This window comes from Petromyzon marinus, chromosome 21 (genome assembly GCF_048934315.1).
Source record: "Petromyzon marinus isolate PM22_M1 ecotype Great Lakes invasive population chromosome 21, UKy_Petmar_22M1.pri1.0, whole genome shotgun sequence".
NCBI classification, from domain to species: domain Eukaryota; kingdom Metazoa; phylum Chordata; class Hyperoartia; order Petromyzontiformes; family Petromyzontidae; genus Petromyzon; species Petromyzon marinus.
Genome location: NC_133687.1, coordinates 13,494,498 through 13,517,923, shown reverse-complemented (window position 1 = coordinate 13,517,923; position 23,426 = coordinate 13,494,498). Strand labels below are relative to the sequence as shown.

Sequence of the window (23,426 nt, the reverse complement as noted above, 5' to 3'; positions counted from 1 at the left end):
CTCTGCAGTGTTCTACTTTGACAAAAGCGTCTCCGCCGCCTTTCCAGTTTCACTTCCTGCCTTCGGGAGTGAACGTCCGTGGTTCTCATCAGCGTTCGTGTCTGCCCCCCACCCCCGTTCCCGAGCGTTTTCCGTTCGTCCTCGAGAACGACGAGCCATTACGATTGCCTCCGTGTACGATTTCATTTCTCTTCCTCGTCAATTCTGACCTCTCTGTGTGCCTTGTCTTTTTGCCTGCCGTCTGTGCGACTTGCGTGTGACTGCGTGCGCGCGCAACCGTGCACGAGCGCCCGTCTGCGCGTGCATGTGCTCACCGTGTGTGCATGTGCGTGCGTGGCCCGTGCGTGTGTGCGTCTCTCCCCCGCCCGAGCACGCGTGCGCACGCATTGACCCCTCCCCCGCCCCCAACTCCTGCACGCGTGCACGTGCGACCGCGCGTGTGTGTGTGTGTACGCGTGCGTACGTGGGCGCGCGTTCGTGTGCGACCTCGTTTCTTTTTGGGTTACGTTCTCTTCCCCCCGCCCCCCCGCGTGGCACAGAGACACAAAATCAACAAGGACGAGTGGGTAAGGCGGCCTTGATGCCTGACCCCGGTGTGAACTTGCGGTGACTTCTATGCATTGACCCCTCCCGCCCCTTTATTGCGCTGACCTGGTGCGTTTGCGGTGCACGGCAACCGGCTAGTGCGGTGAAGAAGCGATCGACCGCGCACCCCCTCCCCCCTGCAAGCCCCCCACCCACTCCCCCACCGCCACAAAATGGAGATCAGAGATCGTGGTCAAATCAAGGCCCCTCCGCCACCCTCCCCCAACCTCTCAAGCCCACTCCCCCGGCCCCACCCCCCCTCTTTTTGCAAAGTGTACCCATGAAAGAGTAAACGTGGAAGAGGCAACTGTTTTAGTCACTTGCGCTGTTATGTTGCGAATATCAAGCGGGTGAAGCTGCCCTCGGTCACACGCGAGCGGAACGTGGAACAGCGACCGCTGGGGCAGAGGGATCAGCCTTACAGCTCGGAGAAGGCATTCGGATTAGAGCCCGCGCCCGCCGATTATTATGAGTGTTGTTGTTATTCAAGCAATCGATCGCGCTACCGATTAGCGGATTCATCGCTCCACTAATCGGACAGGACGGTAAAAATTTGTGTCGGGGGAGGGTGGGAAATTCTCCCACTTGTGCCTCTGGACGGGAGGTGATCAATTGACTTGGCTCAAACGAGTCGATCGCAGCCAGACAACAACAAGGGTGAGCCGTGGTCACGCCCACTCGCACGAGTGATGGCTTCGTGAGTTCTGATTGGACGACGCTTCGCTCGAGGGGAGGGGGCTTTCCGTGGCCATGCCGATGCAACCACTGCTGAGCGCAGGTCCTCTTTTTGGGTGCACTTTGTGAAACGATCTCGCTGGTACCTTCAAGTCATGGGTTTCATTTCTCACCTAATAACTACCCCCCCCCCCACCCCGAGTAGATGGTAGGCCCGAGTAGGTGGCTCTCGTGAACCAGTAGCCACGGTTGTAGCCGAGGAGTATACTCGACTTGGCGTGCTGGGATGTGAAAATATGTCCCTTGTCGCTGACCTGGACAAGACCTCTAACTGAAATTAAGCCCCGAATGTATATCATGTATTTGGCGCCCTCGTCGATTGACGTAGAGTACATTCGCCATCCATAACACCGAACAATGGTTACGGACGTGTGAGTGTACATAGACGGGCCCAGTGTTGATTCACACATTTACCATGATACGAGTGGTGTTGGAATAGCGAGATGGAGACTGGCTCTAGATCCGCACATGGTGTCGGTGTTAAATACATTACACAGGCAATCGCCACAGCCCTAGCGTACACACTGATGATTCTCTATCTAAACAAAACCATGAAAGTGCATGTTATTGATAGTTTTGAATATTAATGGATACAGACTCTCTAATGTATGTAGCCAACTGCTAAATCGGAGGTGCGAGGGGGGTGGACAACAAACTAAACACAACAAGCAGTTACAAAGAGATGAGTTTTCAATCTAGATGTAAAAGTGCACAGCTGACCCCAGTGGCGTCACTAATAACCCTATTTGACTATACGCCGTTTTTAGTTTCATTGGAACTCATCAGCAGAGCATAGCCAAACACCCAAGGGACGAATTCACACTACACTTATTTTTCGCCCGAGGGAAAAGTTTGGCGCAGCAAACGCAAATTGGTTATTTCTGCAACCTCTTTAGGTTGGCGCCTCAAAAATTACCGCTTCAGTGCTTCCACAACATTTTAAAATGATGAACACCTCCGCGAAAGAAGTTCAACATATGCACATACATACCTGTGTTTACAGAGGCCTACATCCAGCAGTGGATTCACAAAAAAGGGTTCTACGTGTACATTTCGTAGGAAGTTGGCAGTGGTGCAGTCTTCCACCCCTCAGCCATGGGAACGTGGAATTTCCCACCGCTGAGTGCTCAATTGATCGGCGAGAGAAGATTTGACTTCAGGCTCTCTGATGATGAATTACGTCTCACTGCTTCTGCCAAAATCCACACGGATTACGAACGTTGGGTGATCGAATGTGGTTGGGGTGCATGTATGGTTGTCACCCGTCCTGCTTTTCTCAAGATCACCCTGGGAAATGTGTAAGTCTTCACCCAGTAAACATGCCAATGTTGGGTCGACTTTGGCATGTGGCTGGAACTGTTGGACCAACGTTGGCCCAACAACGTTGCACGTTTACTGGGCACAGACCGCGAGAATTATGGTACCCGCTATCAATTACACCGCCAACGTTGTTTCGTCTCCGATACGGTGCACAACGGCGCTAAGTCTCACACTGCTGCTCGTCTTGTCACAGTACCAGTAAAAGCGTATATGAGCGGTACTCCGCTGTCTCCACGTGTACAACATGTTTACGACGAGTTTGTGCACAGCACCGGTAAAATGCTCTCTACGCAGTCACTTAAAGTCAATTCAGAGGACCGAGTGGCAACATAAGGTAGGGTGGGGTAAGAGGCCTACATGGGTTGAAGGCCTCTTTTGTCCTAGTGCTGACAGAAATTGTGTCATCAGCCATGATTGGCTGGAAGTGCGGATTGGCGTCCTCTTCGAGAGGCCCCTGCTGCTGCTGCTGGTGTCTGCAGCTCAACAGGGACCACCACACAGGGGCACCAGGACAAAAATTCCTTTAATCTCACGTAGGCCTCTTACCTCACCCTACTGCACAGATTGGACGCTGAACGCAGTTGTCCCTGGAAAGTTCAGGTGCCAGGTTTCAGGCCACAAACCAGTTCATAAGACATGCCTCCCACACCCCACCACACCGATCTTTTCCTTTTACACTTTAATAATATGCAAAAAATAAGTGCATCTGATTATACAAAAACAGTACAGTATTGTGAGCAATTATATGTTCCCATTCATTCGCCCCGGTTTTCTCGTACATCAGAGGTGGCAACGCTACGTGCACGGATTTAGTGGCTGGCCACTCTGGTGACCGCCATTTTGTTGGGCTTGAATGAGGTCGCTATTTTTTAAAGCAGCCATCTTGATGTCCATCTCGTGACACCAAAATGGCGGCACGAGATGGAGGCTCCTCTGCGTTGACGTTGATCACTGCTGCTGCTGCTGATGCACCGTGGCTTCTTACGACTGTCAATGAAAATGCCGATCGACGGACGCGTGCCTGCTGCCTGATTCACTCACTCCCACATCGTCGCGGCCCAGTCAACATCATCGTCATCTTGAGCATTTTCATCACCCCCATGACCTTTCATCATGGAAATGATCAACTTGTATCATCATCCTCGTGGGTCCGGCATCATTGTAACCGAGTCGGCTGTCGGTTGCCTTGGGGTAATCGCAGTTGGGGAGAGGAAGGCGAGGTCCGGATCAACGCACAAACGCGGACCATAATGCTGAACACACGTGAATGAGGCGGTGAACACGTGTTCAGCACTCACCTACCTACGTTTAGTGGGGTGTGAACATTGCGGGAGCCTCGTGATTGCGGAAAACACGTTAAATTAAATCGCTACCCGGTGAGACACAACATGCTCAACCCGGATAAAATACTGCACACGCTGCAATATACCTAACCAATTTCGTAAAATAATCGTCATGTTTCGTGTTATAGTCTCTGAAAGCAATTAGTCACCCTTTCTTTCGCCTCACTTTTGGATCTCCTTTTGCGTATAATTTTTTTTTTTACGATTTCTTTCAAATGTTATCGCCGCACGTTTACTCACAGTGAGCATGCCAACTTTTGTCGGACGTTGGGATGCAATTTTCTGGCTAAATTCTGACGCGGGTTTTCATTTATCACGTGGGCACCGAGTCACTGTCCTTCGACGATTCAGGAGCAGACGACAATTGAACCGCTGTGTGGCACCGATGGGGATAGAATATTCCCTATTCTTGTGTTGATTTATGTTTTAGCAAGTGCTATTAACCCACCAACCGGGTAATGTATTCCACCCGCGGATAACCGAGAGTTACCTCTGCTTGTTTTTTCCACATCTCAGAAAACGTGGAACGTTGAGCCAACGCTCGTGTGTGGTTATAACCGTTGTACCAACATTGGCCCAACGTTCCCTGTTGACTGGGATTACCGTAATCATCATAGCACTCATTCCACATTTTATTATTTATATCTCACTTCATAGTTAACATCCTCGTCTTGGTTATCCTCAAACAAGTACCATTATCACCACAATCATCTCCTGAAACGCCATCGTCTAGATCATAGCAATCGCCTCCATCATCTCAAGCTTTCACATCATTTTGACGATAATCACAATTATATATAAACTACTATATTATGACGTTCATGGTCGCAATTACTTTTGACTACAACGTAGTAGATTTCAACATCTTCATCACATGCTACCTCCACATCATCATCGTCACTGATAACCTCACAGTCACCGTCAGTCGCCCTCTCCGCGTGCTAATAGTTTATCTCTCTGTGCTCGTGTCTGTACCTCTGTGCTTCCCTTGTACTCCCCTTGTACTCTCCCTGTGTACTCTCTTCCCATGTACTCTCTCCCTGTGTACTCTCTCCTCATGTACTCTCCTCATTTGCTCTGATGAGCGTGCTCTATCCCTATCTCCCCCCGTTTATTCTTTCCATGTACCCTCCCGTGCACACTCTCTCCCATCGACTTTCTCGTCTACTCTCTCTCCCCGGGTACTCTCTCCCGTGTCCTCTTGCTGTGCACTCTCTCCCCCGTGTATTTTCCACGTGCACTCTCTCTCTCTCCCCGTGTACTCTCCCGTGTGTACTCCCCCGCACACAGCGTGACGACACTGCAAAAGTCGGGCCCCTCCGGTACTTCCCGGTCAACGGGACCTTTGACCCCATGTACTTCCCATACTACGGCAAGAAGGCGCACGTGAGTACCACAGTGGTTGTGGTGGTGGTTGTGCCGGTGAACTACACGCAGCCCGTGGTTGTTGATGGTAGTTGTTGTGGTGGTGGTTGTGCAGGTGAACTCACGCATCCCGTGATTGTTGATTGTGGTGGTTGTGATGGTGTTGTGGAAGCGGTAGTAGAGCAGTTAGTGCGCAGCGCTACGAACCCGGCTATCCGGTCCTGGGCCGCCCGTAGGTCAACTCAGTTTAAAATGAGTACCTTTGTGCGATGTATAAACATCGCCACTGGGGAAACAAAGGCGGCCGGCGTGGTGCTGGCCACCCTCCCCCTCGCGTGCCGTGCCAGGCCTTCATAGGTGCTCGCTAACGGCACTTGCACCAACAGTCTGTGTAAGGCCATACGGGGGATCTTTGTCTTTGGTGGTGGTTGTGCAGGTGAACTACACGCAGCCCGTGGTGGCGGTGCGGTTCATGAACGCGACGCGTGGGGAGGAGCTGTCGGTGGAGTGCTCCATCGCCGGCGTAAAGCACGATAGCGATCGCGACCGCTTCCTGGGAAGGGTGACCTTCAGGGTGTTCATCCAGTGATCGCCAGCCCACACACACACACCCACGATCGTCTACACGCCCACATACACGCTTGCTCATTCATGATCATGCCCACTCAACCACATACACACAGGCTTGCTCGCCCACACGATTTCACACTCGCTCAGCCAAGCTCACCCACACACGTACTCATACATACACTTATGAAGACAACCTTATACATGCTCACCCATACACACCCATTCATATAATATAAATCATACGGGTGTATCCCCATACACACCCATACTCAAAAATACACAGCAAGATAAACAACATCTGGTTAAACCTATACACAGCAAGATTTACCTTATCTCGGTAAACCCATACACAGCAAGATAAACCATATCTGGGACCACCCATACACAGCAAGATAAACCATATCTGGGACCACCCATACACAGCAAGATAAACCATATCTGGGTCCACCCATACACAGCAAGATAAACCATATCTGGGTCCACCCATACACAGCAAGATAAACCATATCTGGGTCCACCCATACACAGCAAGATAAACCATATCTGGGTCCACCCATACACAGCAAGATAAACCAAATCTGGGTCCACCCATACACAGCAAGATAAACCGTATCTGGGTCCACCCATACACAGCAAGATAAACCATATCTGGGTCCACCCATACACAGAAAGATAAGCCATATCTGGTTACACCCATACACAGCAAGATGAACCATATCTGGGTAAACCCATACACAGCAAGATGAATCATATCTGGATAGACCCATACACAGCAAGATAAACCATATCTGGGTCCACCCATACACAGCAAGATAAACCATATCTGGGTAAACCCATACACAGCAAGATAAACCATATCTGGATAAACACATACACAGCAAGATAAACCATATCTGGGTCCACCCAAACACAGCAAGATCAACCATATCTGGGCCCACCCATACACAGCAAGATAAACCATATCTGGGTCCAACCATACACAGCAAGATAAACCATATCTGGGTACACCCATACACAGCAAGATAAACCGTATTTGGATAAACCCATACACAGCAAGATAAACCATATCTGGGTCGACCCATACACAGCAAGATAAACCATATCTGGGTCCACCCATACACAGCAAGGTAAACCATATCTGGTTACACCCATACACAGCAAGATAAACCAAATCTGGATAAACCCATACACAGCAAGATAGACCATATCTGGGTCCACCCATACACAGCAAGATAAACCATATCTGGTTACACCCATACACAGCAAGATAAACCAAATCTGGGTAAACCCATACACAGCAAGATAAACCATATCTGGGTAAACCCATACACAGCAAGATACACCATATCTGGGCACACCTATACACAGCAAGATAAACCGTATCTGGATAAACCCATACACAGCAAGATAAACCATATCTGGGCACACCCATACACAGCAAGATAAACCATATCTGGGCACACCCATACACAGCAAGATAAACCATATCTGGGTAAACCCATACACAGCAAGATAAACCAAATCTGGGTCCACCCATACACAGCAAGATAAACCATATCTGGGTAAACCCATACACAGCAAGATAAACCATATCTGGGTAAACCCATACACAGCAAAATGAACCATATCTGGGTATACCCATACACAGCAAGATAAACCGTATCTGGATAAACCCATACACAGCAAGATAAACCATATCTGGTTAAACCCATACACAGCAAGATAAACCATATCTGGTTAAACCCATACACAGCAAGATAAACCATATCTCGGTCCACCCATACACAGCAAGATAAACCATATCTGGGTAAACCCATACACAGCAGGATAAACCATATCTGGTTAAACCCATACAGAAGATAAACCATATCTGGGCACACCCATACACAGCAAGATAAACCATATCTGGTTAAACCCATACAGAAGATAAACCATATCTGGGCACACCCATACACAGCAAGATAAACCATATCTGGGTAAACCCATACACAGCAAGATAAACCATATCTGGGTACACCTATACACTGCAAGATAAACCATATCTGGGTAAACCCATACACAGCAAGATAAACCGTATATGTGTACATCCATACACAGCAAGATAACCGTATCGGGTTAAACCCATACACAGCAAGATAAACCATATCTGGGTGAACCCATAAACAGCAAGATAAACCATATCTGGGTGAACACATACACAGCAAGATAAACCATATCTGGGTAAACCCATACACAGCAAGATAAACCATATCTGGGTAAACCTATACACAGCAAGATAAACCATATCTGGGCACACCCATACACAGCAAGATAAACCATATCTGGGTAAACCCATACACAGCAAGATAAACCCTATCTGGGTGAACACATACACAGCAAGATAAACCATATCTGGGTGAACCCATACACAGCAAGATAAACCATATCTGGGCACACCTATACACAGCAAGATAAACCATATCTGGGTCCAACCATACACAGCAAGATAAACCATATCTGGGTGAACCCATACACAGCAAGATAAACCATATCTGGGCACGCCCATACACAGCAAGATAAACCATATCTGGGTCCACCCATTCACAGCAAGATAAACCATATCTGGGTGAACCCATACACAGCAAGATAAACCATATCTGGGTGAACACATACACAGCAAGATAAACCATATCTGGGTGAACACATACACAGCAAGATAAACCATATCTGGGTCCACCCATACACAGCAAGATAAACCATATCTGGGTGAACCCATACACAGCAAGATAAACCATATCTGGATAAACCCATACACAGCAAGATAAACCATATCTGGGTCCACCCATACACAGCAAGATAAACCATATCTGGGTAAACCCATACACTGCAAGATAAACCGTATCTGGGTGAACCCATATACAGCAAGATAAACCATATCTGGATAAACCCATACACAGCAAGATAAACCATATCTGGGTCCACCCATACACAGCAAGATAAGCCATATCTGGGTCCACCCATACACAGCAAGATAAACCATATCTGGATAAACCCATACACAGCAAGATAAACCATATCTGGGCACACCCATACACAGCAAGATAAACCATATCTGGGTCCACCCATTCACAGCAAGATAAACCATATCTGGGTGAACCCATACACAGCAAGATAAACCATATCTGGGTGAACACATACACAGCAAGATAAACCATATCTGGGTGAACACATACACAGCAAGATAAACCATATCTGGGTGAACACATACACAGCAAGATAAACCATATCTGGGTCCACCCATACACAGCAAGATAAACCATATCTGGGTGAACCCATACACAGCAAGATAAACCATATCTGGATAAACCCCTACACAGCAAGATAAACCATATCTGGGTCCACCCATACACAGCAAGATAAACCATATCTGGGTAAACCCATACACTGCAAGATAAACCGTATCTGGGTGAACCCATACACAGCAAGATAAACCATATCTGGATAAACCCATACACAGCAAGATAAACCATATCTGGGTCCACCCATACACAGCAAGATAAACCATATCTGGGTCCACCCATGCACAGCAAGATAAACCATATCTGGATAAACCCATACACAGCAAGATAAACCATATCTGGGTCCACCCATACACAGCAAGATAAACCATATCTGGGTCCACCCATACACAGCAAGATAAACCATATCTGGGTCCACCCATACACAGCAAGATAAACCATATCTGGGCACACCCATACACAGCAATACAACCCATTTTTCCTACACCCATACACACAGAGTTATGCACACACCAATACAAAGTCGTATCTGTATATACCTAAACACACACACACACCTATAAACAACCACGAAGGAACTCCCCCCAGTGCACAGCGCCAATCAAACGCATTAACACGCGCACACGACAACATGCACACATTCATGTCTGTACGCAAACATCACACCAACCACACGCACACCTCCACACACACACACACCGATAGACACACGTACACCAAGACACTTATCCAAACGCACACACACACACAGAGTAATAGACAAAGACAAAGGTTCCCTGTAGAGGCTTAACAGACTTGCAGCAAGTTCTGTTCGTGAGCTCCGATTAATCCCGGCACGGCACAACAAGGAGGTGGGTGGCCAGGAACCACAACCGGCCGCCTTTGCCTCCCCAAAAGCTGATGTTTACACACCGTACCAGGTACGCATTTAAGGCCGAGTTTACCTAGGGGAGGCCCAGGGCCGGTTCAGAACATTCGCCACTGATGTTGGCCGTGAGCGGGAATGGAACGAGTGGTCGCCAGGTTCGTAGCGCAGTGCACTGACCGCCCCAGGCAGCTCCCCTCCACACACACCAGCATAGGCAAAGATGACCCCACGTAGCCTACACACACCTGGGGCGAGTGCTGTTAGCGAGTGGCACATACAAAGGCAAGCACGGTGCACACCAGCGGGTGGGCAGCACCACGCCCGACCGCCTTTGTCTCCCCAGCGGCGATGTTTACACACCGCGCCAGGTACTCATTTGATGCCGAGTCGACCTAGGGGGGAGGCCCAGCAACAGTTTACGAGAATCATCACTGGCGAATCCAACCCTGGGGTTGCCGGGTTCGTAGCGCAGCTACTACGTTACCGCTCCTCACCATCTCCCACACACACCTCGACACACCACACACACACACGCCGCTTCCAGCCAATCACAGCAGCGCGCTTCTCCCGCACAATGCACGCCATCCAGTGTCAAGGGGGGCGTGGAGTTGCCCGTGCAGTGGAGGGTGGAACAATCACAAATCATAAATCTGCGGAATCTTCCACTTCGAGCTGCACGTGACCACCCACTTCTGCGCCCCCCCCCCCCCCCCCGTACAATTAGAAATCCTCGGAGTCTACCACTCGCGCTGCACGTGACCACCCATTTCTGCCCCCCTCCCCCTGTGTACAATAACAAATTAGAAATCTGCGGAATCTACAACTCGCATTGCACGTGTCCACTCCTCTTCTGCACCCCCACCCCGTGTACAATAACAAATTAGAAATCTGCGGAATCTACAACTCGCGCTGCACGTGACCACCCACTTCTGCCCCCCTCCCCCCGTGTACAATAACAAATTAGAAATCTGCGGAATCCACAACTCGCGTTGCACGTGTCCACTCTTCTGCAACCCACACCCCGTGTACAATAACAAATTAGAAATCTGCTGAATCTACAACTCGCGTTGCACGTGCCCACCCCTCTTCTGCAACCCACACCCCCCGAACTCCGCACCACCAACCCCACTGGGGAGGTTGGCACCGCGGAGCGAGCCACAGCGAAATCGACGGCAGACACCCGCGCAGCGGCGCACAACGCCGCGAATCCGCGACCCGTCACGAATCCGCGATGACCGAAAATCGCCCTTCGAGAGGCGTTCTCATCCCCGACCGTTCTCAACTCAATCCGCCAACCCCACCCCTCCCCCCCAGCGAGTCCCCCGCACCGCCAGCGAGTGGGATGATGATAACGATGGTGGTGATTTCCAAATGCGACACGTTGTTGACGATGATGTACGTACTGTATGTTGAACTTCTTTCGCGCCGTACGTAGCCAGCCGTGCTTATCGGAGGTGCGGGGGAAGGACAACAAACTAAACGCACAAAGGAGTTCGAAAGAAATGAATTTTCAATCTAGATGATGATGATTTAAAAGTGCATAGCTCTCAGTGGCTTCCGAATATCGGAAGGAAGAGCGTTCCAGACGGCCGCCGAAGCGCATTGGAAAGCGCCACGCGATGTCTGTGACCGTCTTTGTTCGATGGCTACAGCCAAAAGCCGCTGCTGCTGCTGCCCCCAGGATGACCCGGAGTTCGCACGATGGTGGCTTAGGCTCCTTGACGAGATCAGCGACCGATTGGGGACCACACTTGTGACCACACTTGTGGCCACACTTGTGACCACACTTGTGACCTCACGTGTGACCACACTTGTGACCACACTTGTGACCACACGTGTGACCACACTTGTGACCTCACGTGTGACCACACTTGTGACCACACGTGTGACCACACTTGTGACCACACGTGTGACCACACGTGTAACCACTTGTGTAACCACACTTGTGACCACACTTGTGACCACACTTGTGACCTCACGTGTGACCACACTTGTGACCACACGTGTGACCACACTTGTGACCACACTTGTGACCACACGTGTGACCACACTTGTGACCACACGTGTGGTCACACGTGTGACCACACGTGTGACCACACGTGTAACCACACTTGTGACCACACGTGTGACCACACACCGGTCGGCGAAGTTGGCGGAGAGTCGAAGCGCAGCGGTACGGAGGTTGGGGATTGTTGTTACCGCTCTGCCGTGTGCCAGGAAGCCCGCCACACCGCCCGCCGAGGCTAGGAGATGTTAACTCCCTCGCCTGGTATGCAAGGAGGCCGTGGGTTCGAACCCGACCCTGACGTCCACGGTGTGTGTATATATATTTGGAGTTTGCGTGGTCACTTTACCCGTGGTCGCGTGGATTGTTTTTTCCCTCCGGGTCCTCCGGTTCGTCCCCCAGCCACGTTAAGAATGCACGCCATGCGTTTGGAGTATTTTGGCTGCTGTACATTTCCACGCGACGCTGATGATGAGCCACTTCGTTGAGCGATATCATTTGTGGCCAGGTCGCTTCTGAAAAGAGAGCTGCACATCTCAGTGGGGTTTGCCTGGTAACTAAACGAGTCGTGAGTGAGTAAGAATGTGAGTAGTCAGTCGTTAGCCAGCACCGCGCATCCAGAGTACCCGGGCACGGCTTCCGAGAGGCGACGAGATCGGGCGGGTTAACGGGTGCTGATTTGGTCATGGGCGATGTTGTTTATTGATTTATTTATCTTTTAAGTTATTTATGAAGTCAATGTGTTTTCATTTATTTATTTAGTGTCCTGCGCACTGTACCGCGAGTTCCATCGCCTGCATGGCTCTAGAATTGCGCCTCGGATTGCCGCTACCTACTCGTTCATGACGGTGACGGTGGTGGTGATTGGTGGTGGGCATTCAATCGCACGACGCCGGGGGAGGTTACACGGCAGTGGAAGACGCGTAAGGGCGGATCAATAACGCCGAAGGGGAAGATGCATCCACGATCGACCCGCATTTTGGGATTTGAATCATTCAGAATCGACGTGCGAATTTGTCACCCGCTGTAAATGTCCACGTGATGATAAGCCAATTCGTTGAGGTACCAATTGTGATAACCAGGTCGCTTAAGACAAACATAAAAAAAAAACATATAGCTGAGTGGGCCTTCCCTGGTAAAAAAAAAACAAATTGAACGAAGTAAAAAAAATGCATAGTTTAAAAAATATACTTTTTAAGTATGCCGAAGCGGGTTTTGCGGTCACGTGAGCATCGAGTTGCTCATCCCCTCGACGAGCGAGGGGCGGATCTGCTGGAATGAGCCAAAGCCACGCGGCGCCAAGGTCGTCGGCGAAGGAGCGTGGCGCCAAACGCCGTGCCGTGACCTCTTGCGACGGCACTTAATGCCGCAATGTTATTGTTTAGGGTGCACTTGTAATTGTTTCATTCATCGTAAAGTTCCCCGTTGTAATCATTATTCCCATTATTGATGCTTATTACTCGCACAGATTCCTGCTGTAGTCATTGCGACCGATGCGTGTGCGGGGTCGCGACACGGGGGCGGGGGGGCGGGGGGGCGGGGGGGGGGGTTTCGAACGGGTCGCGTTTTGGGTGTCGCTCTGCGCTGCAGATCCACGACCATGGCCGACGAACGTCTCTGGGAGTCGTGGCACTGCCGCGATGCGAGCGATGACATCACCGATCGGGAGAGATTTGCCCCCCCCCCAAGTATGGAACGAAGCAGGCGTGACGTTGGTCGCAGGGGGGAGGGGGGGTGGTCTTTGCCTCCATATACGGTACGCACGCACGTACGTTGAACTTCTTCGCCCCGCCACGTCGCCCAGCGTGCTGATCCGATGTGCCGGGTGTATTGCAGATCGTGAATCGAGGTTCATTTGTAATTGATTCAGCTCGGTTCGATCCGGAAAAGCAGCTCAAAGTTGATCGGGGCAGCCTAACTTGATGAATGTCGATTAGGCAAGCAATACGGCACTTGGGATCGAGTGGTCGTGTGACACGCTCCCTTTTCCTTTGATTGGCCAACATCAGCAGGATCGGTCGACACGAAACGTCCAGTCGACACGGTCTTGTTCATTCCTTCGCGTGGGGGAGGAGGCTCGCGCGTACCGCTTCACGCATCACTCGCCCACTGACGCTAGCCGTGGCCGGGACTCTACAACTCGCCGTCAGTGTGAACCGTCTCCTCTTGTTAAATGATCCCGTGAGCCTGTGTTTCTATTCCGTCTGCTTGTGCAAGGCATCTGTGAGTCCCTGATTCCATCTCCTTGTAGAAGGTCCTGTAATTTCCTTGGCTCTCTCCTTGCGCAAAAATGTCGTGAGTGTGTGTTTCATCAGTGAGCCCGTTTAACCGATCCGCGGGTCTGTGGCATGACAGTGAGAGGAGCCGACGCGGAATTCATGTCGCTGGAATTTTTAAACATTCCGAGCAGTCATAATTTGGAGAAATGCTTCTTCCCCGCCTGTCCGTAACCTGTGCCCCCTCTATTAACATCATTCGTGAGGTCACCGGGGCCACTCGACATGGGCCCCCAAGGGATTATTTAACCCCCACCCCACCAAAATGGTTAAAGTCGGCGTGGTGCCGGCTAAGCTGCGTGATTTGTGTGGTGAAGTCATAATTGTCATTTTAAGTTCTGTACAGGATTTATTTCGTATTCAGTGGAGGTGCAGCCAAAAACCTCCGCTCTTTTTCCCATACCAAAATTGGATGTACATTGCTTCCCTCCTCTGCCACTGAATATCGGCGGAAATCGCCCGTTCCCACAGACGGCCAGATTATCGGCGTCGTCGTCATTTTTTACGTCCTTTCCACGAATGCCCAACCAAATCTGGCAACTCGTACGCGGCAGCCGATTCATCTTACCCAGCGCCGCTGCGTTGAACCCCGCACGTAGCGACTTGCGCATTGAGATAGCGTGACACCAAATAGCCGAGCGAGAGAGCGAGCGAGAGAGATAAAGAATGAGCGAGTAAGCGAGTAGAGAGAGAGGGAGAGAGAGGGAGAGAGAGTGAGCCACTCGAGGCCTTGTCGGGGCCACTGCCAGGGTCCCGTCCATCCTTCGTCTTCCAGCCCGGCCCCCATGCCGAGTGTCGCGTTGGGTGCCGAGAGCGGCGAGCTTCCGTGACTCGGCGCAGACCGTGGGGGGACTGCTTGGCGCACGGGGTTTGGGATGGCACCAGGGTGCGGCGGTTAAGCGGGTCGTACTCCTGCTTTCACAGGAGATCTCTTATTGCGACCGGTGTTTTAAGAAGTGTGTTTTTTTCTTTGGTCGTCTTCGCCCAGGTTCCGTTCAGATTTGTCGTGACCAGGTTAGGGGGCGGAGGGGGGGGGGGGGGAAATCCGTTCTTGAATTTGTCGCGAAGCAATGCGGTTGCGTTAAGAGGACTGTCGACGGAAGTGGATTTCGTAGAACTAGTTTCGAGAAATCGATGGATTTGGTGAAATATGTTAAACGTGACCACCGTTCAGATATAAAAAAAATTCCACCGGACTTTATCCACAAATGTGATGTAACGGGGTCATCGTGAGATGATGATGAATCCATTCGTAAATCTCGCGGTTACGCAGTAGAGCGGCTCGCAGTTTGTGGGTATCAGGCGAGAAGCACCGCTTGAGATCCGTGGACCGGAGTGACCACCGTTCAAATCCTTAGAGATCTCTTGAAGCGAACGTCATTGGGACTATTGCGGAGTAGCGCGTAGCGCCGTGTGTCAGAGAATAGTCCGCAGAAGTGAATATCGTAGAACTACAATTAGTTTATTTTTCAGTTAGAGTGTGTTGTCATGTAAACCATTTTTTTAAATCCAGAGCTGTCCACCATCCGACAGAATCAATAAAATCAAGGTGTCACGTCACTTGGCCAAATACGCCACGATTTGTTTTTAGCGAAATGCAATGTTGCAAGGCACGCAAAGTTTTTGACAATCTTGTCCGACGTTTCGCTGGGAGATTACATCCAGCATCATCAGGCATTAACGAAGCTCAGATTTCGCCAAAGCCTACGCATGAAGACCGAGATTGGAGTGACAATCTGTAAATCTCAGCGATCACAGTTGCATTTGTGAGAAATATGTTAAAGCAGAGTCATTTGCTGAGCTCATCCTAACTCGCGACACTTGAGAACCAAGTTTTAATCACAACTCACTGTACGGCTGTAGGTCTCTGTGAGTCTGTGGGTCCCTTTGTGAGTCTGGGTCTGTATTCAAGTCACGATACCATCAACTCGCAACACTTGAGAACAGGCGGTCATGACCTGGATTGAAACCCAGAGCCTTGGCAGTGCCGGCTCAGTATCTCAGACCTTGAAGGTCGCTGTAGCTAACAGGTCGCTATGAAAGTGAATTGAAGTCGCTGTAGTTAATATCTCTATGAAAGTGAATGGAGGTCTCTGTTGCGAAACGATCTCTATGAAAGTGAATGGAGGTCACGTTAGCTAAGCGAGCTCTAGGAAGGTGAATGGAGGTCGCTGTAGCTAACAGATCGCTATGAAAGTTAATTGAGGTCGCTGTAGTTAATATCTCTATGGAAGTGAATGGAGGTCACGTTAGCTAAGAGAGCTCTAGGAAGGTGGAGGTCGCTGTGGCTAAGGGGCCATCCACTTAGTACGTACGCATGGAGCGGGGGGGTGGTTAACCCAAATGCGTACACTTGCGTATAAGGGGTCGACTGACAATGCATAGGAAACGGGGGGGGGGGGGGGGGTGAAGCCTCGATAATAATTTGTCAACATTGGCCTTCAAATGAGTTAGATGGCCCCTAACATCTCTATGAAAGTGGACGGAGGTCGCTGTAGCCAAGAGATATCTATGAAAGTGAATGGAAGTCTCATCAGCTAACACGTGTCTATGAAAGTGAACGGAGGTCGCTGTAGCTAAGAGATCTCTACGAAAGTAAATGGAAGTCTCATCAGCTAACACGTGTCTATGAAAGTGAATGGAGGTCTCATCAGCTAACACGTGTCTATGAAAGTGAATGGAGGTCTCATCAGCTAACACGTGTCTATGAAAGTGAATGTAAGTCTCATCAGCTAACACGTGTCTATGAAAGTGAATGGAGGTCTCTGTAGCTAACACGTGTCTATGAAAGTGAATGGAGGTCTCTGTAGCTAACACGTGTCTATGAAAGTGAATGGAGGTCTCTGAAGCTAACACGTCTCTATGAAAGTGAATGGAGGTCTCTGTAGCTAACACGTGTCTATGAAAGTGAATGGAAGTCTCTGTAGCTAACACGTGTCTATGAAAGTGAATGGAAGTCTCATCAGCTGACACGTCTCTATGAAAGTGAATGGGGGTCTCATCAGCTAACACGGGCCTATGAAAGTGAATGGAAGTCTCTGTAGCTAACACGTGTTTATGAAAGTGAATGAAAGTCTCATCAGCTAACACGTGTCTATGAAAGTGAATGGAGGTCTCATCAGCTAACACGTGTCTATGAAAGTGAATGGAAGTCTCTGTAGCTAACACGTCTCTATGAAAGTGAATGGAAGTCTCATCAGCTATCACGTGTCTATGAAAGTGAATGGAGGTCTCATCAGCTATCACGTGTCTATGAAAGTGAATGGAAGTCTCTGTAGCTAACACGTGTCTATGAAAGTGAATGGAGGTCTCTGTAGCTATCACGTCTCTATGAAAGTGAATGGGGGTCTCATCAGCTAGCACGTGTCTATGAAAGTGAATGGAAGTCTCTGTAGCTAACACGTCTCTATGAAAGTGAATGGAAGTCTCATCAGCTATCACGTGTCTATGAAAGTGAATGGAGGTCTCATCAGCTATCACGTGTCTATGAAAGTGAATGGAAGTCTCTGTAGCTAACACGTGTCTATGAAAGTGAATGGAAGTCTCATCAGCTAACACGTCTCTATGAAAGTGAATGGAAGTCTCATCAGCTATCACGTGTCTATGAAAGTGAATGGAAGTCTCATCAGCTATCACGTGTCTATGAAAGTGAATGGAGGTCTCTGTAGCTATCACGTGTCTATGAAAGTGAATGGAGGTCTCATCAGCTAACACGTGTCTATGAAAGTGAATGGAGGTCTCTGTAGCTAACACGCGTCTATGAAAGTGAATGGAGGTCTCTGTAGCTAACACGTGTCTATGAAAGTGAATGGAGGTCTCATCAGCTAACACGTGTCTATGAAAGTGAATGGAGGTCTCATCAGCTAACACGTGTCTATGAAAGTGAATGGAGGTCTCATCAGCTAACACGTGTCTATGAAAGTGAATGGAGGTCTCATCAGCTATCACGTGTCTATGAAAGTGAATGGGGGTCTCATCAGCTAACACGTGTCTATGAAAGTGAATGGAGGTCTCTGTAGCTAACACGTGTCTATGAAAGTGAATGGAGGTCTCATCAGCTAACACGTGTCTATGAAAGTGAATGGAGGTCTCTGTAGCTAACACGTGTCTATGAAAGTGAATGGAGGTCTCATCAGCTAACACGTGTCTATGAAAGTGAATGGAGGTCTCTGTAGCTAACACGTGTCAATGAAAGTGAATGGAGGTCTCTGTAGCTATCACGTGTCTATGAAAGTGAATGGAGGTCTCATCAGCTAACACGTGTCTATGAAAGTGAATGGAGTTCTCTGTAGCTATCACGTGTCTATGAAAGTGAATGGAGGTCTCTGTAGCTATCACGTCTCTATGAAAGTGAATGGGGGTCTCATCAGCTAACACGTGTCTATGAAAGTGAATGGAGGTCTCTGTAGCTAACACGTGTCTATGAAAGTGAATGGAAGTCTCATCAGCTAACACGTGTCTATGAAAGTGAATGGAGGTCTCTGTAGCTAACACGTGTCTATGAAAGTGAATGGAGGTCTCTGAAGCTAACACGTGTCTATGAAAGTGAATGGAGGTCTCATCAGCTAACACGTGTCTATGAAAGTGAATGGAAGTCTCATCAGCTAACAGGTGTCTATGAAAGTGAATGGAAGTCTCATCAGCTAACACGTGTATATGAAAGTGAATGGAGGTCTCATCAGCTAACACGTGTCTATGAAAGTGAATGCAGGTCTCATCAGCTAACACGTGTCTATGAAAGTGAATGGAGGTCTCTGTAGCTAGCACGTGTCTATGAAAGTGAATGGAGGTCTCATCAGCTAACACGTGTCTATGAAAGTGAATGGAGGTATCTGTAGCTAACACGTGTCTATGAAAGTGAATGGAGGTCTCATCAGCTAACACGTGTCTATGAAAGTGATTGGAGGTCTCATCAGCTAACACGTGTCTATGAAAGTGAATAGAGGTCTCTGTAGCTAACACGTGTCTATGAAAGTGAATGGAGGTCTCATCAGCTAACACGTGTCTATGAAAGTGAATGGAGGTCTCTGTAGCTAACACGTGTCTATGAAAGTGAATGGAGGTCTCATCAGCTATCACGTGTCTATGAAAGTGAATGGAGGTCTCTGTAGCTAACACGTGTTTATGAAAGTGAATGGAGGTCTCTGTAGCTAACACGTGTCTATGAAAGTGAATGGAGGTCTCATCAGCTAACACGTGTCTATGAAAGTGAATGGAGGTCTCTGTAGCTAACACGTGTCTATGAAAGTGAATGGAGGTCTCATCTGCTAACACGTCTCTACGTATGGACTCCGGGGTTAAAGTCGGTGACATTTCCCTTCGCGCTGCGCCGAGCCTCGTGGCTCTGTTTTCAATGAGGGTCCCGCGACTGAGAATGTTTCGGGTCGACTATTGTTTAGGGCTGGCTGGGGCCAGAGCGGCGTTCATTCTGGGCATCCGATTTCCTCCCCTACTGCCCAGCCCCACCGCGTGGGCGAGAACCGACGATTTCACCATTTGTGTGGTGAGAACTTCGCCTTCCGAGGAAGCCTCTCGGCACGCGCAGCAGCGACGGCGTCGGACGTCGCGTGGCTGAACGAGCCCAGGGACGCGCGCCACGTGACGGCTGCGGAGCTCCGCGACGTTCGAACGCACGTCCGCTGCGACGCGCGAGCCGGGGGAAGCGAGCGGACGCGATTCGACGTTGCGTTTACACTTTTGGGGGGGACGGGGTCGTTACGTGCCGCACGAGCCTGATGATTGCTACACACGCACACACACGCACACACGCCGCGTCGTAAAGAGCAAGGGCGCTGTACGACGACACGCTGCACGCTATTGAGCCGTCGTTGCTATCGAGCTGTTAAATAATTTTAATGGGAAGAGTTGGGGGGTGGTGGTGGTGGTGGTGATGTTATGGCTTCCGCCATAGGAATATGGAATGTCCACCCCTTTCTTACCTCTCAGGACTGCTTCACTGGTTGAGGGGGATGTCGCAAGAACTGCTGTTCGTATCGATGTCCTGGCCGCGGGAGTTGTTGCTTCGCTCTGTATTTGGAGTCGGGATTTTGAGTCTTTGAGCCTTTGTGCAATGTAAAGTATGGATTTATACGCACGCGCCGATCCATATACAGATACCCCGCTAGAATAATGGGGATATATTTTAGAATTCAATGCGATTTAATGCAGAGCCTAGACACGAATCTCGATACGTGAAACATCTTTCAGCACTTTCCCGATCCATGCCGACACGCTGCGCATCGCTTTCCAAACGTGTGATCGCCTGTCGCGAATAACGTAGAGAGAGAGATAAGTGGGGGGGGGGGGGGGTCATCGTTGGAAGTCTGTGGCGTATCTGTAAATGGATCGGCCTCTGCAGTGGCCGATGGGAAGGGTCCCCCCTGGTCCTGGTGTAGAAGGCTAAAGATGACCAAATATCATCGCGACAAGAAGGAGCTGGCGAAAGTTTGTGCATGCCTGGCATTATCGTCTTGTTTGCGCGTCAACGCCGCCGCCAAAGAAACTAAAATTGGGATAAATATATTTTTTAAATCCAGTAAAAATCTGCAGAGAGAGAGAGATATATAAAGCAAATTATCCACAACTCTGTGGGAAATCCCACACTGACCAGAGCTGGCTTGCAGTGCAACGCCACACGATACGTGTCACACGTTTTTGTCAAGGTGTGAGTCGTGGAGTAAATCTGGCTTTGGGAGTTTTTTCAGGTCAGGTATCAACGCTTTGGGGCGTCGATCATGATGATGATGGTGGTGGTGGTGGTAAATCAAATCCACTGGACTTGCGCGAGGACCGTGTTATCTCAGTGTCATAGAGGTCAATCTTTGCTGTTTTGTGCCCAGCCACTGACCTCCGTGCCCCTGCCGGGCCCTTCACCTCTCAGCCGTAGCTCAGAGGACACGGGCTCGGTGAGGTGCATCAGCTGATGCGTCAGTGGAGATCTGGGTGGCTGCGCGTGTCTACACCTTCACAATACGTACACAAGTTGGCAGAAAGTCCTCACTGCCTGTACACGCATGCGGTAGTACATGGTGGTATACACACAGGCGCACAGAGGGTGCACACACGATCGCTGGTGCACATTCGCGCATGAACGCTCGTCTACAAAACACGCACAGTGAGCACGCCGTGACGCACAGATCTGATGATACGCGTTCACCCGGTCACGTTCATGCGCGCGTTGCACGTAACCCGCCGTTCAATCCGCGCACGCAATCACCGGTACACGCGCGTGCGCACACACCGTGGTACGCGCACACGGGGGTGCAGTCTCACCCGCGACACACTCAGCCGCCGTCGTCGTAGAAGCGGTAGACGCGCAACACACCGTGTCTGGTACCCATGCTAGGACACAGACACACACACACAGACACACACACACACAGACACACACACAGACACACATACACAGACACACACAGACACACACACACAGACCATCACGCTCCGTCGTCGGCAGCACTACAACGCATCCCCACTGCCCCTCCTCCTGCACGCACGGTGCTTGCCGCGAGCTCTCCTCTAGAGGTGTCGATGCTCGTCTCGTATTCACGATCCTCCTGCCGCCCCTTCCCTGCGCCACTCGCGCCGCTACCGCCGCAACGAGGACTCCCTTCGGCCCTCCTCCACCCCCCGTGCCGCGCGGTCCCTCCAACTCACTCTGTCACACAGAAACTTCTGACCCCCCGCCCCTCGCCCGTCCGTCTCCCCGCGCGTTTAGAAACTAAAAAAAATATCGAAATATGCATGCAAGTGTAAAGTCCTCTTTCCCTGCCCTCCGACCCAGTGCGTCGACGCAGCATTCTCGTATTTTACGAAGACCGCCTGTCGCGTTTCAAGCGCGCACGCGGAGAACCGCTCACCGGCGTCCCTCCATCACCCCCCCCCCACACACACACAGCTTCGGGAAGCCCCCGGCGCACGTGGTGTGCGATACCACGTGCGAATCGCACGTGGTGTGCGATTGGCACGTGGTGTGCGATACCACGTGCGAATCGCACGTGGTGTGCGATTGGCACGTTGTGTGCGATACCACGTGCGATGCGGCCACGTGGTGTGCGATGATGCCACGTGGTGTGCGATGATGCCACGTGGTGTGCGATGATGCCACGTGGTGTGCGATTCGACCGTAACCGACGGAACGGCCGTCGCCGAATAGGTAACGGCGAGCGACGGGGAAATGGCCGTGAAAAAACGGGGAGCGAACTCCTCGATCATCTTTCATCTTTCACACCGCGACGACGGCGATGGCGACGACGACGTCCGTCAGCGCCCTGCGTCGCCACCTAATTGATCGACAGGGTGACCTGGGCCGTGACCCGCGCGCGCGCGCGTCTGACCCCAACCCCACCGCCCCCCCCCCGCCCCCAATCGCCGTGTGCGTGTCCCCGTATGTCCGACTCCTTGCAATAACGGCGGCTGGTTGTTGTTGTTTTATAACGATGATGCGCGTTACACCCGTCTGTTACCATGCACGATTGAAACTGTCGGTGATTGAATTGAACGAATTAGTCGTTATACCTAAACTTAACCTAACCCTGGACATGCGATTAGCTTGAGTGATGCTAAATAAACATTAATAACCACCCTTGACAGGCGTGTTTTTTTATTAAGTGTGCTGGTTGTTGTTCTTTGGCGGGTGGTGGTGGTGGCTATGCACGTGGCCTGTAATCCAGGACCGTGGGAGCGAGGCTTGGTGGACCACCACCACCACCACGAAGGTGCCCGGACCCTGGCTCGCCAGAAGGCGGCGATACAGCACAGTATGGGATCGAGTGTTGCTCCATCGCACGCGCGTTATCGCCGGGTGCTCCGGTTTCCTCCCACATGTATAAACGCTCATTAAGCGGCGAAAAATATCTCAACGTGTAGAGGACTGCAGAACTTGGGCAGTTTTCGGCGCTTGCTCACCGCCCGGCTTTTGCCTTCCCCAATTGGCTGTGGTTCCTCGGCGGTTGGGAGATGCAATTTGCATGAACGATGACGCCGCTGCTGTTGCCATGCAGAACCAAACATTCTTCTTCTTCTTGCAGACACTTCCCACGTTGCCATTGTAGCCGGTCCGCCCGTCGTGAATCCTTTCAA

The 23,426-nt window shown here is 50.4% G+C and overlaps 1 protein-coding gene across 2 annotated transcripts in view; it reads left to right on the top strand.

The window, feature by feature from the left end:
* Nucleotides 1-22,927, top strand: part of LOC116944594 (sodium/potassium-transporting ATPase subunit beta-2-like) — a 58,556-nt gene extending 35,629 nt beyond the window's left edge. The window contains exons 6-8 of one of the 2 annotated variants that reach the window (XM_032958295.2): nucleotides 540-566; nucleotides 5,274-5,369; nucleotides 5,785-22,927. In XM_032958295.2, the coding sequence (XP_032814186.1) occupies nucleotides 540-566; nucleotides 5,274-5,369; nucleotides 5,785-5,937 (276 nt within the window). In that variant the 3' untranslated portion in view covers nucleotides 5,938-22,927. The remainder of the gene's footprint in view (nucleotides 1-539; nucleotides 567-5,273; nucleotides 5,370-5,784) is intronic. The other variant, XM_032958298.2, reaches the window with a different exon arrangement.
* The last annotated feature ends 499 nt before the right edge of the window (nucleotides 22,928-23,426 follow it).